The following is an 18,004-nucleotide window of genomic DNA, read 5'->3' on the forward strand; positions in this document are numbered from 1 at the left end:
ATCTTGTAGGAGAACTTCTTACAGGGTTTGACCCCTGTCAGCATGACATAAGACTTGTCCAGATTTGCAGATAGGTCTAGTGTGTTCATAAAACTGACAAACCCATCAATCAACCTCTGAAGACCCTTAGGGGTACGGGCTAACAGCAACGCGTCATCCGCGTATAGCAAGACTGGGACAGGACGGGAACCTGCTTGGGGGAATCTACTTTTAGTTTACCTAATTCCATGTCTAAGTTGTTGATGTATAAGGAGAACAGGAAAGGAGCTAAAATACAGCCCTGCCTGACCCCACTATTGCATGGAAAAGGTGATGTAATACCTCCTTCTGAAATAAAGCGCACTTTAGCAGAGGTATTCCAGTGCAATGCTTTCAGTATGTTAACTAGGTCAGGTTCAACCCCTAGGCTCAACATCAGTGCCCACAGCTTCTCTCTGTTAACATGATCGAAAGCAGCAGAGAGATCCATGAACCCTAAGTATACTGCCTCGTTGCTGGCTAGGGTGTATTTGGCAACCAGGAGATAGAGGTTCAAACATTGATCCGTTGTTGACCTTCCCTCCCTGAACCCGTATTGTGTGTCAGTAATAATTTGGTGTGTGTCAGCCCATTCCGTAAGGCGATTAAGGACCATACGACCCAACACTTTCGCCGTTACGTCGATCAGGGATATCGGGCGGTAACATTGGGGGTTGTCCCTATTCCCTTTTTTAAAGATGGGGACTATTGTTGCTGTTGACCAAGAACGAGGAAGGCCGGTTTCGGCTGCCACATTTAAAACCCTCGTCAAGATAGGGGCCCACAACTCCACCTTGCTTAGGTAGAGATCAGGTGGTATGCCATCTGGGCCTGGCGCTTTGTTTTTAGATAAGCCTTGAATGGCCCCTACTACTTCTTTCAAGGTGAACTCAAGCCTGGCAATCAACCGGGAGCCCAGCCCATCATCCTCGTTGTTTTCACCAGTATGGTTGTATAAGTTTTTAAAAATTGTTATGCCATTGTTCTGGGAGAATTGTATTACAAATTTCTGGGGCATTTGCGTCCTGAAAACATGGTTTATTTATGATTTTCCAGAACTCTGCCAGATACATTCTGTCCGCTGCCTCCCTTAGGTCCTCCCAGGCTTGAGATTGGAGATAGTATTTCCTACATTTGAGAGCCTTTTTATATGCAAGCCTGCATTGGGCAATGTGTGACTTGTCCCGGGGTAATTTTTTCAGGCTGGATTTCAGCTCTTTATGTGCCCGCGAGCAGTCTTTATCGAACCATCTGGGGGGGGTATTTGCTCTCACCATCTTCTTAGTGGTCTTTAGTAATCCATCAATCAGGTGCGCCATGTCCTCAAATGCATTTACAACAGCAACACCCTCTAGGGAAAGATCGAGACACACCTTGAATGCATCTCCACCTTTCTCCATTAAAGATTTATAAAAGGTGTCCCCATCTACTTTAGACCATCTAAGTCGCCTCCCCTGGTCCGTTGCCCTCTCTATGCTGCCTACCCCTCGAGTGACACTTTTGGTGGGCGGACCTTTTAGTTCCAACACTAGGGGATTATGGTCACTATATATACTCCATTCGATGTCTACCCCTTTAACCCAGACTTTAAATAGACTGGAGACCACAATATAATCAATAAAGGAACGTCAGCCTCTGCCCTTAAATGTAGGATTAATCTCATCTCCACTTCCCAATGCCACGAGATCAATGGTGTGAACCAAGTCGTGGCTTTTCAACACCCTGTCCAATTCCATCCCCTCAGGGGAATGCAGGAAGTGTGGGCCATCCTCCACCGTGCAACGGGACCAATCCTCATTGTCAGCTCTCGGGGACGGGCAAAGGTGGCAGTTAAAGTTGCCCGCTAGTACCAAAAGCGGTGCCACTGCCCTTTTCCTTGAGGCTGACTCAGCATTTAGACAAGTATCCAATTCTTTTATTGTTGAACCCTTCCCATTATCACCCACAGCATTATACAAGTTAATCAGGATGATGTTTAGCCCTTTTACTTGTAACCCCAGGGCTTGCATGTTGTGTGATGGCCAGTTTAGGTTAGTCCACACTCCTTCTACCTGTAAATCCACGTATGTAATCAGACCTCCCATGGCTCTCCCCGATGGTGACTTCTGGGCAGGCACTGATAAAACACTTAAACCCCTCTAGAAAAAAAGGTTTGCAATCGATCCCCCAGGTTTCCTGCAAACATATTACCTGAAACCTGCTGATATATTGCTTCTAGTCCTGGCTATCAAATTTCGTTGCGAGGCCTGCTATGTTCCATGATAGCAGCTTTAGCAGCTTATGCATTTGAGTCATCCTTAGTAAGGTTGTGCTTAGGTTGTTGTTATCTTATCACTAATCAGGGCGTCCTTGGGCTTAAGTGGGGTATATAATTTCAGTTGCTGGGGCAAAAGGGGATAATGTCCAACCCCATTATTTCCATATCAGGTGCAGGCCTAACTTGCGGGCCCTCTCTGGTTCCGCCCATCGTCTCAGCGACTGTTCCTAATGAATCAGTCGGTAAGGGGTGCTGGGATATAATTGTGGACTGTACAATGTCTGGATCAGAGCCTTTTTCCCTACAGTGTCTCTTTTGGGGGATTCTGTCCTTCAATAGTCAGTCCAACTCTTCCAGGGACATCAAGGGATCAAATCTATTCTTCAGGTATGTCGCTCCTTGGTTCATGAGGGGCGCATGTAAAGGTGGGCGACGAAACACAACCAAGTTCCACTCATTTCTGCTTTGCCAAACACGATCTAACCCCGGGCTACAAATGCCCCTTAAATAAAAAGAACTTAAGGGCATAGATCTGATGTTACTAGAGTGAGTGGTCGGTCCCCACCTTGCTATTTGATCAACAACGCGTTGGTTCCTAAAGTTTACCACCACGCAGTCCCCGCTGGTATCCTTGGGCCTGTTCCCCACCCAGTTCACCCTACGTACCAGCAAAATTTCCCCCTGTTCGTTACCTGCTAGGGGCCTATGCTTGTTCAGCCAGAACATAGTTTTCTTTTTAAGCTCGTCATGGGCCTCAACTCCGGGACCCCCGTGAGATAATTACATATGGGGCTGCTTCGGGGGGTAAGTTTATACAGGGTAGAGGGTTAGTGGTTGCCCTGGGGGGTGGTCTTTCAACTTGGCACCAAATCGGGGGTACTGGTGAAGGCTGTCTGTGAACAATAGCTTGGTGAGTGCTTTTCGACACCCCCGGAGTAACCTCACCTATAGTAGTGGTGTAACCCTTGGGAACCTGACTTGTGTGTGACCACTGAGGGCCTGGGAGTTGTAAAGGGTGTGTAGCAGTGGTAGTTTGTCCTTTTGGGGGTTACTAGATAATGCCGTGGCCGTATCTGTAGTAATAGACTCCCCTACTGTGATGCTACTTGGAGGGGGCAGTGTAATACCACCACCCAGCCCCTTTGTTTTTACCAGGGTTACTACCTTGTCCAACCTGCTAAGAATTAATTTCATTTGGGTATTAATGAGGTGCTCAAAGTGGGTCTGTAGGTCAGTTATAATTTGGGCTACCCACGTTGAGGGAGCTTGTGTATGTGACTCACCCCCTCCATGGGCCCTTGCCGCTGTACAGGACTTTTCAATCGGAGCCTCAGTAGGTTTACCCATATCACTGCCATCTTTATGAGGCCTTTAAGAATATTTACGAAAGGCGTTTTTCATTCTCGTCATCTTCTGGTGTATATATACTTTGACGTATTGATCATCGCTCACAGGTGCAGTCAAAGTGGTAGTTTTAGGAAAACTATGTGTTCATCTGTTCCTCAAACTTGCGTCCACATCTTGTGCCAAGTTTGAGGAACAGATGAACACGTTCGAAAAGGAGTTGTTTGTTGTCATGTGTTTTTTGTTTAATTGAATCCTACAAACTAGCTCACATCAATGACCGCTGTAATTCTCTTGTATGTTTTCTCTCTTTTAAATTATTGATTTTGTGCATTTGCTATGCATTTTTAAAGAAGTTTGTGTCTACCTCTTATATTGAATTGATGTTAAGCTTTTGAAAGTCAGCAATGATATTTGCTATATGGACTGGTTTTTAAAAAAAAGTTTGCGACAAACATTTTTTGTTAACCTTGTAGTATCTGGCTCATTCAGGATTGGGGTTATGAGTGCTTGCTGTGTGGGTGTTAGTGTGTAGAGCTGGTGGAAGACCAGTGGTTGTTATGTTATGTTAATTTTATTTATATAGCGTGTTAATGCCCAAGGGCATTCCAAAGGGAATTATTTAGGACTTGGACTTTCTTTCACGGAGCCCTGTCCCTTTGGACTGGGGGTTGCTCCCATTGCATTTATGGATGTTGATATTATCCTGCGCTTCATACAGCATGGTCAACCCCCAACAAATAATAAAAATGGCCAGTCGCAAGCCCAATTTTTATTGGTTCCCTCACATTATTAAAGTTTGAGCTATTAGCATTGCTAAATAATGCAACACCAATAACTCCAACTTTAATAATGCGACACCTATTGCATTGCAAATGCTTGTCATTCATGCTTACCTACTTTAAGATTTGTGGAATAACAGCCCAGTTGTAACAAATACACCTGATATGTTCTACATCAACAAGCAATATAAAGTTGGTACAGTGACCCTCTGCAGGAAAGTAATTCTATGGACCTCAACCCTAACTTATGAGGACATCTCGTTTGGCCTGCATCTAGAATGGCATTTTATTATTCGGCAGACCTGAGAAAATGCTATTGGTGTTTTTAATAAGTTCAAAGATATGAGTATCTTGAGACTAATCTTTACAACCGTGGCGTGACCCCCGGAGACACCTAACTGATATGTGATCAGGCTGATGCCATATGAACAACTCCTCTTTGGGCTGGTGAAGCAACTTTTGATGAAGAGTATTTACCTCCCAAGTCTTTCAAGACTTTTGTCTGCTTTCTATCACGCTTTCAGTAAGCATCTAGGATTATCAGTACACCCAGTCACAAAATTCCTTAACAATTCTGAGGTTCTCTCATTGACCTTAGACAAATGTTCCTATACTATGTTGAGATTGCCTCAAACTATTTAACTGAATACTGAATAGTAGCCATCCACAAAGGGCACTCCAATGTTAATAATGGTTAAAATACAATGTACAAGGATGAACCAGTCATCTCACCACACTCAATTTTTTCTCGGCAGCAGCTAGGCATGCTCCTAAAACAGGACCGAAGAGACTTGTTTAGAAGCAGTCATTGAGTAGAATGCGGCCCCACAAAGGTGGCAGTGAATCGCATGCAGTGTCTGTCGCTCCTCCCTTGCCCTCTGTCTTGTATAGACCGGTTATGGGTGAGCACAGCCCTTTATGAAGTTTTGTGAGCACACCAAAGTACATTTTCATACTAACAGGTCTTCAAATACTTATGAGCTCCAACAGCATTACCCCCAAGGTACCAGCCATTTGGATCAGAGCAAGTCAACTCCGTCCAGGAAGGAAAAATTATAGCAGAGGGTTCTAAACTCAACTTACAGCAGTATTCAGAGGATTGCTGCCCTTTCAGTCTGCTGCTTAGAATCCATACCAGGAGCTACAGGTCTTGTGTTTTGTATAGCGTGTATCTGCCCCAAGATTTGTGCATTTCAGCGCTGGGACTGTCCTAACCAGCCTCTTTCATTACTGAGTATCCAGGGAAGTGGCGGTCTAGGGGCAGATACACACATTACAGAACCCAAACATAAGGAAAGGGTGTTTGTGATGTAATCTAGTAATATCTTAGTAGCCATAAGTGCTACAATAATTGGTCAGCCGGCTCCAGATTCGGAATCAGGACAAAATCCTATAGATGATGGGGTGAGGGATGAAGACTGACTTTTCCTGGTCTCAGAAGGACAAGATTAGGTACTGACACCCAACTAAATAAGGAGGGTTGGGGTCGATGCTGGGTCACTCTTCTTGACTGGTGAAAATAATGAAGCAGACCCTTCCCTTTCTTTTTTAGGGAACTGGGTTGGGGCAATCGTGGTTCCTGGATAGTCTGTTTCTTGAGCTGGACAGATCTTGTTCTTTCCTTTCCTTGTGCAGGCAGATATGTCTTCCTCTCTCCTCAAGCAGCAAAGTGATTCCACAACTTTCCTAGACCTTGTCCCAGTCTGGAGACAGAAAGGCACAATCCAGAAGTTCCATTTCTATCCTAACCTACCTCCTTTCTTATATAGGTGTGTAACTCATATGCCAGACTGCCGGAGCCAATTCAAGCGACTGCACTTTACAAAAGTTCTAAGCGTGGGCAAGACAACTTTCTATTGTGGAAGCTAAATTGTGTGAACTCTGCCTACACTAAAACCAATCCTGGTAGAGCCTTTTTTTGGGATGTTGTGGGCCATATTTGAAGACTTCCTGCGGTGCTCTCCACACTGAGACCAGTTGGATCTGTTTTGTTTATTGGCCCAGGCTGGAAACCATGGCTGTAGGAAATGGCCACAACACAGGAAACAGGGGGTGTATGGTATGGCTACCACCACCATCTGCCATGTACACCATTTTTAGGGGAGGGGAAAAGGAGACTGCATATATGCAGATTGCAGTGTCTTGGCTGGAAATGGCGTTCCAAGCTCACCCACGGAAGTTAGTTTACTCTAGCTCCCTTCACAACAGACACACCCAGCTACACATGCACTCCTCCACCCCTACACACATCCTTCATACATGCCCCATTCCTAGATATATTTATTTGACAGTTTTATATAGTGCAGGAGCACTGAGAGGTATAAATGTGCTTTACAGTGGAACCTTAACAGTGACAACACCCTTAAAATACACTGAAACGATAGACAAGAACAAATAATGAGAGGGGTTAATTTTATCAGTCGTTTATAGAGCATGAATACTGAGCGATATAGATACGCTTTACATAGTAACAGCAATAGCAATGGCAGTCTTACAATAAAATGATATACCCAAGGACCTCCATCTTTGGGGACTCAATGGATGTTCTGCTGGGGAATGACAGTAGGCAGTCTCCCCACAGGGGTACAGTTACAATGGCATGTCTACATGACTATAAACACACTGTCACTACAGTCTATTACAGAGTAGCCAGGCTGGGATTGTAGTTTCCACTCACACATAAGGGATACTTTCTGGGTATTTGCCGGTATCAGAACACGGCTTTGATGGTGATAGAAATGGAGCTCACTGGTTAAAAATACCCAGGTTTGTCCAGGAAACGTACTAGGGAAAGCCGGTGTAACTTCACAAAACCATGCAGAGGATTTTCTTCCTAACGGTAGCCACCACCAAGACCATCTGATTAGTCTTTAGACTCCTTTCCACAGCAACATACTTTTCCAGTGCTCCAACCTTCTTCATTGCTATCACAAAGCACAGTTCCAACAGTTATCCAAAATAGGTTTCCTCAGACCTATTCTCCAAAGTCCCAGATGGACACCAGTGTCTCATAGCTGATGTGTCATGGGCCTTAGTGCAAGGATGGGAATGGGTCAACGCCCCCCTGTTTGAACTGTAAAATGCGGCAATAAAAAGGGTTTAGTGGGCCACCACAGCTGCTCTACCAATAAAAGCTACCCCTGATAGAATCATGAGTTAAATGAAAGCTACCTTACCATCTTTGCCCTCCCACCATAAAACAACACTGAAATCGTGATATAGCAGAATAACTAAACGAATGCATGAAAGTAAACTTCATGCTTAACTCACTTCAGTCTGGCTTCATGAAAGGCCACAGCGTTTAAAATCGGTTGGGACAGTTGGTAGGTACCTCCTCATCCAACTAGATCCGTCATCAAATTTTGATACAACATCTTGTTTAACTCAATGTAATCTAGATGGACCTAGGAGATTAGTGCCTTAAAAACTAAATCCTATCTAAAAGACTGCTCATAGATGATTAAATGGTTCTCTCCACAAGGATCTATATTGGCCCTATTCCTTTCAACTTCTCGCTGGAACTCCTGGGGCATCTTGTGGCCGCTCTGCATATCACTTGTCATCAGTCCGATGACAATACTCCGCTGTATATGCTCTACACTTGAAAAACTGCTTCAACCAAATACGTCTTGGATGGCACATGGGGAGCTCACACTGACCCCTCTGAAACGAGAGTTCTTTCAAACATTCAATCCGAAAACTTTTTCTCTGACGTAGGCACTAATGTAAAATCTGTAGGTATCACATTGGAGAGTACATTGAATACCGATTTTGATTTAAAATCCATGATGTAAAATGTACCAGGTGAGACTATTTCGGACCACGAAACCTTTGATTCAAAAGTAAGATTAAAGATCGTTGTGAAGGGCTTTGCCGTTGCCCACCATGACATTGGAAACTTCCTCTTCACAGGTCCGTTGGCTGTTTGAATAGCTACACTAAGGGCAGTAGTACTTCATGCTGCTGCAAGACTCATCTTGTACAAAAAGAAACATCAGCTCAGAACGCCAGTACTAAAAGTACATGGCTATCATTGGAAGCCTTTTGCACTTTTCAAAATGGCATGCAGCATTCATAAGGCTGTAAGACTCAACTCTCTGGAAATGCTTTGATTCAAGAATAGAGCAGCACTAACTTGCCTGTTCCCCATCCAGACACCGAACATTTGGAATGCCATTTCGATTGATATTAGATATTAGACTAGCAAGTGCCTTCAAATCATTCAGAAGTGGTTCGAGAGGTCACTTGCTACTCACTCATGGCCGGTTATAAAACGTATCTTACTTAAAGACAGTGATCTTCTCTCTAATATTGAACCTGAAGGGGCTTTACCTTCCTCCTGCTGACTCACCCAGTACCACGATCAATATATCTCATCTCTTCCAATACTTCCTTACGATCTTGATTTCCTACTAAGTTACATATTTATTTATTCATTCAATGATTATCTCCCTTCCCATTTAAACTTGCATGGTTCTTCTCTCCTGCTGTAAGGTCTGCTAGTTTACCCATCTGAAGATTAATCTTGCTCTAGAGGAGCTATCATGGGTGGTCTAAAGGGACCCTCTTTCCGCCCGTTTCAGAGTTATTCATTGGGTAAACACTGACTGCACCATTTCTTTGTGGCACAGTCAGTGCGTCCACATAATATGGCTCAGCGGCGACGTATTTTCTCCATTTGCATGTGCCTAGGCCCAATGCGAATGAGGGAGTACTCCTCTGAAATAGCACTTGCGCTATCTGTATTACAGAAGGGGCCGCACAAGCATTGCTGGCTAAAAAGTGGGTGAAAACATCTGTTGCCCTCCTGAGCTATTTGAAGTAATATGGCCCCAGGGACCTTATTGCACTTAAAGCGCACTGTCCCTGTTTGACTCTGGTGCACCTTTAACTAGGTGCGCCAGGCATAAACAGGCACAGAGTGCACTCTTACTGATAATGCACTGCTCCCAGAGCAAATCGAACTCGCAGCTGCACTGAGGGCAGCGCATTAGTGAAAGTCATAGCTGCTGTTTGAGGTAGCTGCTCTGTCTTTCACAGTGCAGGCAGAACCCAGCATGCACTTCAAAAGGGGGAGGGAGGTCCTTAGGTGAGAGGGTCCATGGGGGCCCCCTTTGAGGGCACCCCTGTGCGGATGTACTCCTGTGTGCCACCTCTTTTTGAGTGCAAAAAACAGTAGAGGGACCCTGAAAACCTAAAGTTGATAAAGGCAAGGGGAACAACCCACCAGGGAGAATTAGATATTCAACAACATGAAAAGGGGCGTCCCCAATGTATAAAAAAGGGACAAAAGAATTCCAAATATAAAGCCAACCAAAATGACCCACAGAACAGCTGTTTTACTTTTCAGAATTTATTTTTATAGTCATTTTAAATAATAATCACATTATAACAATTATAAGCACAGAGAAATTCATTTTGATCATCTTATTACATAAAAAATTTCATTTTGTTTGAACAATACAAGGAGAAGAGCATCAGCCCAGAACCATATTAAGCAATAAAAAAATGACGCACAATTCAATCATTCCATCAATCAACCACTAACTCACTCCCACACAATGCATACACTCAAACTCAAACAGAGCATCATTTCATCATACATGTAAAGAACAGCGCCGACGCGCGTTTCGGAAAAGAATCATTAGAGAATTCCTTCATCAGGGCGTATATCATGAATCAGTTAATCAGCACGGTCTCTTGAGATCCGAAATGTAATTTAAGATCACTTTATCAAGTAGATCATAGTCTCAATCGGGGCTGACGAAGCATATCTATGAGCACAAATTTACTCTGTACTCCTCAAGGATTAACGAAAGTACACAAAACAGTGGGACTTATAAAAACGCGGCTGTAGCAGGAGTAGAATTGACGATCATCAATCTCCGCAACTCTGTCACTAGTATCAAGCAGAGCTGGTGAAACTGTCTCTGTCCAGCCAACACCGCTTTCCGAGAATTTGCTTTGCTCAATAGTATATTCAAAAGCTAGAGCCCGGGTGCATCGTCCCTGGCAACTTCTGGAGGGACATGTAGTATTCTTTGAAAATGCCGACCAGGGTACCAGTGCTCCCTAATATGTAGAATCCTGTTTAGTGTTTCGGCACGTATCCTAAATATACCATGTGGCGTGCACCCCCGTGGGTCCGGAAGAAGAAATGCACCTCTTTTTGGGACACTGTTGGTGTGACACCTGGTGGTCTTTTTGCCTCTGAGCCAGTGTCAAGAATATGATGGGTAGAAAATAAAAAAATGCTCGTAACCAACATTGTGGGATTTCTTTGGATCTCTTTCCTATAACGGTAGTTTTATCTCAAAATTGTAAGTGCTAATGGCAATTTGGAAGCATGGATATAAATGTTACAGGTGAGCATAGTTTATTCTTTTGCAGATACCTCGAATAGACCATAGCTGTGTTTTTTATATCATGCATGTTCAGTCTTTATCATTAGTGAGCATCTAAAACTGAGTTCATGTCACCAACTCTATGTAATAACCAACAACATTTTTTGTAGATATGGGCAGCTGTTTGTCTTGTTTTTAAGACATCACTGGAGAACACCAAACAGCAATGGAGCCGAAGTGGTCTTATATCATCTGCCAAGGTACACCTTGAAAGAAAACAGTAACATGTTAGCAATAGCGCAATTAAAAGTTTGAATGCAAAAAGATATATGGAAGTTATTGATTGCATATCATACAGACATATTGCTTCATAGATTCTCTTGCTTTACCAGCATAGAAAGGCCACCTCGTGGCTTCAGCAGTGCCTTTTCTGCCTCACTAGGGTAATTCATTAAAAAAAATATATATTTTTAGGAAATCTTTCTGTCATACTCCCTTTATTACTAGTGTTATGCATAAAGAACCATCTGTGATTTTTGTTATACAAAATGTATTCTGTTTAAACATATGCTGTCTGTTTTTAAATAAAGTAAACATGAGGGCACTTCATCTGTATTGTTCCTCCCATGAATCCATATGTCGGTGAAAAGTGTCAATGGTTCCTGCTCATGAAGGCTTACAGTATCATAGATTCATTAACATGTTTTACTATTGGGTAAATAACCGTTGTTAAGGAGAATGGCCTGTTTCATAGCTTTGAAAAGCAGTTCTTTATTAGCTGCTCTCTGATCATAGGCTGCACCCAAAGTGTACCCTCTTTCTAAGCTGTTCCCCTCTGAGAAGAATTCCTCCACCCTCTCCCTTGTTCAGTGTCTGCCTGGCAATGGAGCGATAGAGGAGTCCCTTTCATTCCTTATGTCTTGGACTCGTGTCAAGGGTGTATGTCTGTTAGATGTGTGGGTTTTAGTTGGACTGGTTAATGGTGGGGTCCGTTTGGACCCAGTGTTCAGGCCACTTAAATTGGTGGACGCCTTTGTTTCAGGCTTGTGATTTCCATCTTGAAAGCATAGCGTATAAGTACACCCTTACTGTTTCTTTCCCCTAAACATATGTACCTGGTGGGTAATTGAGTATTCCAACCCATTCCTTTCATCAAGTGTAGTTTACTCTTGCCCTTGGTGAAACTCCTCAGCTGAGGTGTGTGACAACTCTTGATGGTTGCCGGTTTCCCTTCAGACTGATCTAAGTCTGGGACATCAGTGGAGTCATCTTACTGCAGTTACTCTTTGGGGGAACTGAGAGCCTATATGCCTCTCTAGGAGCTGGTCTGTGCCTGCTGGGAGGAGCACACCTGGTCCACAGTAAAAGAAGCTCAAGGCCCGCTGACTGAAGAGCTGCATAAATACAGCTCAATGGAATGGGATACCAAGAATGAACGAGCCCTTCCCAGTCCAGCTTAGATGATGAAATTAAACCTCAAAAAGAGGATGATATAGGTCAAGGAGCTGCTTCTTGTTCTTCTGGTTACAAGAGGCCAACGTTGGAATTATCTTTGTAGGCCTTTTGATTTCATGCTAAAACATGTCGTGTTTGGTGTCAAACACTTTGAAATCCTACCCCCCCCCCCACCCCAAGCCAGTTCTGGCAGCGGGGATAGAATTCCACCCCTCTAGAGGGAGAAGACATGTACACACTTACTTACCCGGTAAATGTTTAAAAGAGCCCCAGGATCACAAAATGGATGCTGCTGCCACAGACACAAGTCTGATCTCCTGCTGCTGGTTGCAACTCCGGCAGGGGAGGCCTGGACAATAGGTTTTCTGCCCAGGGAGGTTCTAGCAGCCCCCAGACAGGCTATAGTGTATTGGGGCAGGGTGGGTTGCATTCAGTGAATGCTTTCCAGACAATGCCTGGGGCACACAAGGTGTCACATGATGTTACGTATTGCAATAGCTACTTCTTTTAATAGATCATTTCTTTTGCGAGCATTCCACAGAAATTAATGAATGTAAAAATAAAGGTTTGATGTTAGCATTTAGTATGCTCTTTTACTATTACTACAGGGAAGGTTCTTGTAAAAAGATGCATGTACTGAAGCTGAATCGAACAGGGAAGTTTGCGGTGAATGTGGTGGACAACCTGGTGGTAGTTCATCATCAAGACACTGAGGTATGATTTGCTTGCAGAACATTTTCCCTATTCCTTCCAGTTAGCCTCAATTGCATTCTTGCTCCAAGATGTAAAGGTTGTGGATTGTTGGCTGTAGAGAATAATTTGCCTGCATGTCTTTGAAGAGGCACATGTGCTGTTTATCTAAATTATAACAATCTGCAACCTGGTACCGTATCATGATGCTGTAGGAGTCTGTGCTCTTCTTTTTGGCCTTTTCAGTGCATGCATTCACTTGAAAAATCTCCAAGTTAATGCATGCGTGCCCCTCTGCACGCGTGCCCCTCTGCACTAGTGCAGGGCAGAAACCGGCATCATGATATGACCCCTGAAGCTACAAAACAATTGTTGGCATAGTAAGTTTCTCATAGAAGATTTTTATCAAACGAAAATGAAATGAATTGTTAGTAATAAATATAACATTGAGTTCAAGAACTGTAATTTAATATTTATTCTCTCCACAAATCGATAGAACCTTTCAATTCTTGACAGGCCTAATTATGAGTAAGGATTAGTACATATGGATTATTGAAATTGTGTACATTTGTGATGCCAAACATCTTACGGCAGCATGTCTCATGATACTCTAGTATCAGAAGCGCTTAGTATTCAGGTTTTCTTACATTTCCAAATTGTTGCAATTGTTTTTACTTTTAATATGGACTACTGCTTCAACATCTAGACCTGCTGGACCAAGTATGTTCCCAGAGACAAATACTTAAATTGGGTCATCTATTCTCAATTCCTGATTTTAAACTTGTAGTTCTTCCAGTCATTGATGTCCCTTGAACTTGTCTGCAGGCTGTAACTAGGGGCCAGATGTACGATATCGTCAGTTTGTAATTTCCTAATTGCGAATTTTTGCAATTCGCTATTAGGACATTTCAAACTGCAATGGTCTACAGTGTGTTTAACACTATTTGTGATTCCCAAATGGGTGCAAGGAACCTGCCTCATTAATATTCATGGGGCAGGTCGCGATTTGCAACCCCTTGTGAATGGCCAGCACTCAGAGGGATGGTGGCCTGCTGGGGTCAGCAGACCATCATGTTTGTGATTGCTTTTTACATTAATTTTTAGTTGTAATGCATGCAGCCTGTTTTCCTTTAAAAAAACAGAATGCATTTCAAAAATAAAAATGAAAAGCTACCTTTTCATTTTCTAACTGTAGACAATGGTTTGTGAGACCACTGTTTGCTCTCAGAAAATGTTGGTGCCACATTCACAAAGGGGAAGTGGCATCTTGGGGACCCCTTCCCGTTTGTGAATGGGTTACCACCTCCTTCACGGAGTGGGTAAAATATGAATGTTTAGTGACCACATTACGGTCGCAAAACATTCATACATGCCACTATGACTCGTTATTAGGAAGGGACACCCTTGAAACGCTGCTTACTAATAACGACTCGCAAACCCTATTTTACAAATCCGTAATCGGATACTGACTTGCAAAATAGGGTTAGTACATGCCAAACGACTCTTTAACAGTCGCAAACGTCCCAATTCTCTGTTTGCGACAGTTAAAACGTGTCGTACATCTGGCCTTAGGCTTTTACCTGTTGATGCACTTATTTGATAAATTCTGTTTGTATGTCAATTCTACTGTATCTTCAAAACTGTCCAGTTTTAAAGGCCTTGCCTCCTTAAATGAGTGCAGAGTTTAATCCATTTAGAGAGAGTCTGTTTGGAGAAGACATTTTCTGATCGATACTTTGCGGATTCCTCGCCCAAAATATTCCCCAGGTGCCAGACTGGATCAAGAGAATTTTGTAGCAGTGCTCATGTGTGCTGCTAGGTGGTATCTCTGGGCTCCACACTGCCTCCATACTGCCATGAAAGTGATGGAGTAGAGCTGCATATATGATCCACACCTGCATGCTGATGTCCATTCCTTTACTGGCTCGCTGGTTTTGGGGGTGACTCCAGATTTTTTCCAGTGTGCTAGAGAACGACGTCCTCATAACAAGCAGGATTCAAGCTGTGCCACGATTGCAGGATTCTGTGCCATGACTGTAGCAAGCAGATGTCTGTCATGCACTCGTGTGAGGGACATCTTTGGTGAATGGGCTTTATACACAACTAAGAGTCTTGTGATAAATGCACCCTCATGCACCTGGAAGCAAGTTGAGACTGGGCGATAAAGTTGTATTTCGCCGAACATACAAAGAAGTTGCGACCTTAACACAATCAGTCTTCTGCTTCAAGACATAGGCCAGGTCTTGATGGTGATCACAGAGGTGTTTCCGTAGCCTCTCCACTGCTTGCTCAAATTCCACCGGTAAGACAAAGTCCAAGCATAAGCTTAAAAAAGCGAAGCAGGCCGGATCCCATCCCACCATTCTGACTCCAGAGAGAAGGCATGAGCGAGTTAAGATGTCAGTTGCATTTGGTTGGGGCCACTGAGCGGATCCTTTAATTGGTCCTGATGCTCTCCCAGTTTCCCGGGCCATCGTCCACCCCTGCAGAAGATTGAGGTCTTTAAGGAGGCAATACTGCAAACTTTCACTGTGCTTCCAGTCACATATATGGCACACTTTAGGCCTCACATAACCGCAGGTGGTCTCCAATTGGGTTATTGGCAGGGGGTCCCTCCCTGGGACTGTCTGCCCCATCTGTACCCATTAACGGATCTGGACTGACTGCGATATAGACTTCCACTGTTGCCATGAAATCCATGTCAGTTCTTGCCACCTTTACGTCGAGAGATGATCCGGTGCGGATGGTTAGGTCTAATTTTGAACCAGCATCTGCTAAAGCTCAACCAATGTCTTACTATGAGATCACAAAAGCACAACCTGTTGTTGGCCCTGATTGTAATCCTGCGCCTCTACTTCATCACAGCAATCAGCAGAGTCCTCATTTAATTTTTTGGCTCAGACTCCCATCCTGTGCCAGAGCAGGGTGCACCCCAGGATGTTGATGAGGTTGGTAGTGAGGAGGGTAGCTTGCTCCCGCCTCATTACACTGACTCCTTATAAGATAATTTACAAAATGCCGGTGGGCTTGTTATTGTCACTGAGACTGAACTTGACCTGCCACATGGGGATAGATGGAGGAAAGTGCTTAATCTGCAGTGGTGGTTTCAAGGGTAGCCAAGGTGGTAGGATTATAGCTGCCCTTCATTTAGACTAAAACAAATATTTTGACGGTAATTTTACAGTTTGGGCTGGCAATACCTGAACCCTTGCATTGATGCCCTCACAGATGTGCTGATAGCTACCTTGGCTAAATATTGTTCTTGTTACTCAGAAGGTGGCCAGATGTCCTTGACCTGCACCTAGTGATCTGAACTTTCCCACCAAGCATCCTACCATGGAGAGTCTTGTTGTACAGGGCTCGACAAGCAAGTAAACCCTAAATCATTTCCAACTAATCCTCCAGATAGAGTATCCAAAAGGATTAATGCCACCAGAACCCATCAGTTCTCCAGCTCCTCTTCCCCTGTTACAACAGCCAACAAACTGCTTTAGTTTGTCCTTAGTGGTGCATGTCCAACCTCTACCTCCATGGTTGGCAATCCATCATGTCCGATTGATGAGCCTTGAAAATTGTACAAAAAGGCTATGCCCTACTGTAGTAATCTATGTGTTAACTCTGCAGTCTTACTTGGAGCTATTTCCCCTTATGATGTCATTGTCATAGTGATAGAATGGTACTGTTTGAATCTCCGTGAAACTAAGACAGTTCCTGGTACTTTTCACAGTCAACTTATTGATTCCGTTTAATGTACTGCAGCACCTGCTCCTACCTACCACTCCCCTCCTGAGGCGGAAGCCGGGAGGTCTCCTTACTTTTCTTTTGGCTGTGAAACTTTGCTCGTAAAATTTTAATGTTGCTTTTTTAATTGCGTGCCTTTTGCAGCTTGTGCTCGCGCTTGTGTGAGAAGCGTGTAGGAGCACAGCGCTGCCTGCCACTTGACTTCCCAGCGCTTGTAAGCGCTTCGCTTTCCCCCCCTCCCTTGCCTGGGACTCTGAGACCGCCCTCGGCTGAGTGTTGACGCCGAGGGCTGGGATCTCATTTTGGCCGCCATCTTGGGGGTAGGACTCTTCACCCTCGCGCTCTAGCAGCGCTACAAAAGGGAAGCGGATCATCTAGCAGGTGATTAACATCTGCTCCTACCTACCACTCCCCTCCTGAGGCGGAAGCCGGGAGGTCTCCTTACTTTTCTTTTGGCTGTGAAACTTTGCTCGTAAAATTTTAATGTTGCTTTTTTAATTGCGTGCCTTTTGCAGCTTGTGCTCGCGCTTGTGTGAGAAGCGTGTAGGAGCACAGCGCTGCCTGCCACTTGACTTCCCAGCGCTTGTAAGCGCTTCGCTTTCCCCCCCCTCCCTTGCCTGGGACTCTGAGACCGCCCTCGGCTGAGTGTTGACGCCGAGGGCTGGGATCTCATTTTGGCCGCCATCTTGGGGGTAGGACTCTTCACCCTCGCGCTCTAGCAGCGCTACAAAAGGGAAGCGGATCATCTAGCAGGTGATTAACATCTGCTCCTACCTACCACTCCCCTCCTGAGGCGGAAGCCGGGAGGTCTCCTTACTTTTCTTTTGGCTGTGAAACTTTGCTCGTAAAATTTTAATGTTGCTTTTTTAATTGCGTGCCTTTTGCAGCTTGTGCTCGCGCTTGTGTGAGAAGCGTGTAGGAGCACAGCGCTGCCTGCCACTTGACTTCCCAGCGCTTGTAAGCGCTTCGCTTTCCCCCCCTCCCTTGCCTGGGACTCTGAGACCGCCCTCGGCTGAGTGTTGACGCCGAGGGCTGGGATCTCATTTTGGCCGCCATCTTGGGGGTAGGACTCTTCACCCTCGCGCTCTAGCAGCGCTACAAAAAGCTCACCCTTTTCTCCGCGCAGCGGACGCGATCAGCGGTCGCGCCGGATCTGCGCCGGAGTCGTGCCAGAGTCCTGCCCGTCTGCGCCCGTCAGCGTCCCGGAGGCGTTTGGCGTGGCAGGTACCTCTGGCCACTATGCTTTCTTACTCCGCTCAGGAGCTCCTTTCGCTGCGCGATTGGAATGTGTCGTGTCTGTCAGTCTTCCCAGGCCGACATAGGGGTAAGCATAAGTGCCCTGTTTGTCTCTGGCACCCTGTCCGCTCCCTCCC

General features: G+C 44.7%; 1 protein-coding gene across 1 annotated transcript in view; it reads left to right on the forward strand.

Annotated features, from left to right (window-relative positions):
• Positions 1–18,004, forward strand: part of RMC1 (regulator of MON1-CCZ1) — a 319,509-nt gene that overhangs the window by 123,327 nt on the left and 178,178 nt on the right. The window contains exons 8-9 of the mRNA XM_086965645.1: positions 10,916–11,005; positions 12,809–12,914. Coding sequence (XP_086821771.1) covers positions 10,916–11,005; positions 12,809–12,914 — 196 coding nt within the window. The remainder of the gene's footprint in view (positions 1–10,915; positions 11,006–12,808; positions 12,915–18,004) is intronic.

The sequence above is a fragment of the Lissotriton vulgaris genome, chromosome 4_1 (assembly GCF_964263255.1).
Source record: "Lissotriton vulgaris chromosome 4_1, aLisVul1.2, whole genome shotgun sequence".
Taxonomy (NCBI): Eukaryota; Metazoa; Chordata; class Amphibia; order Caudata; family Salamandridae; genus Lissotriton; species Lissotriton vulgaris.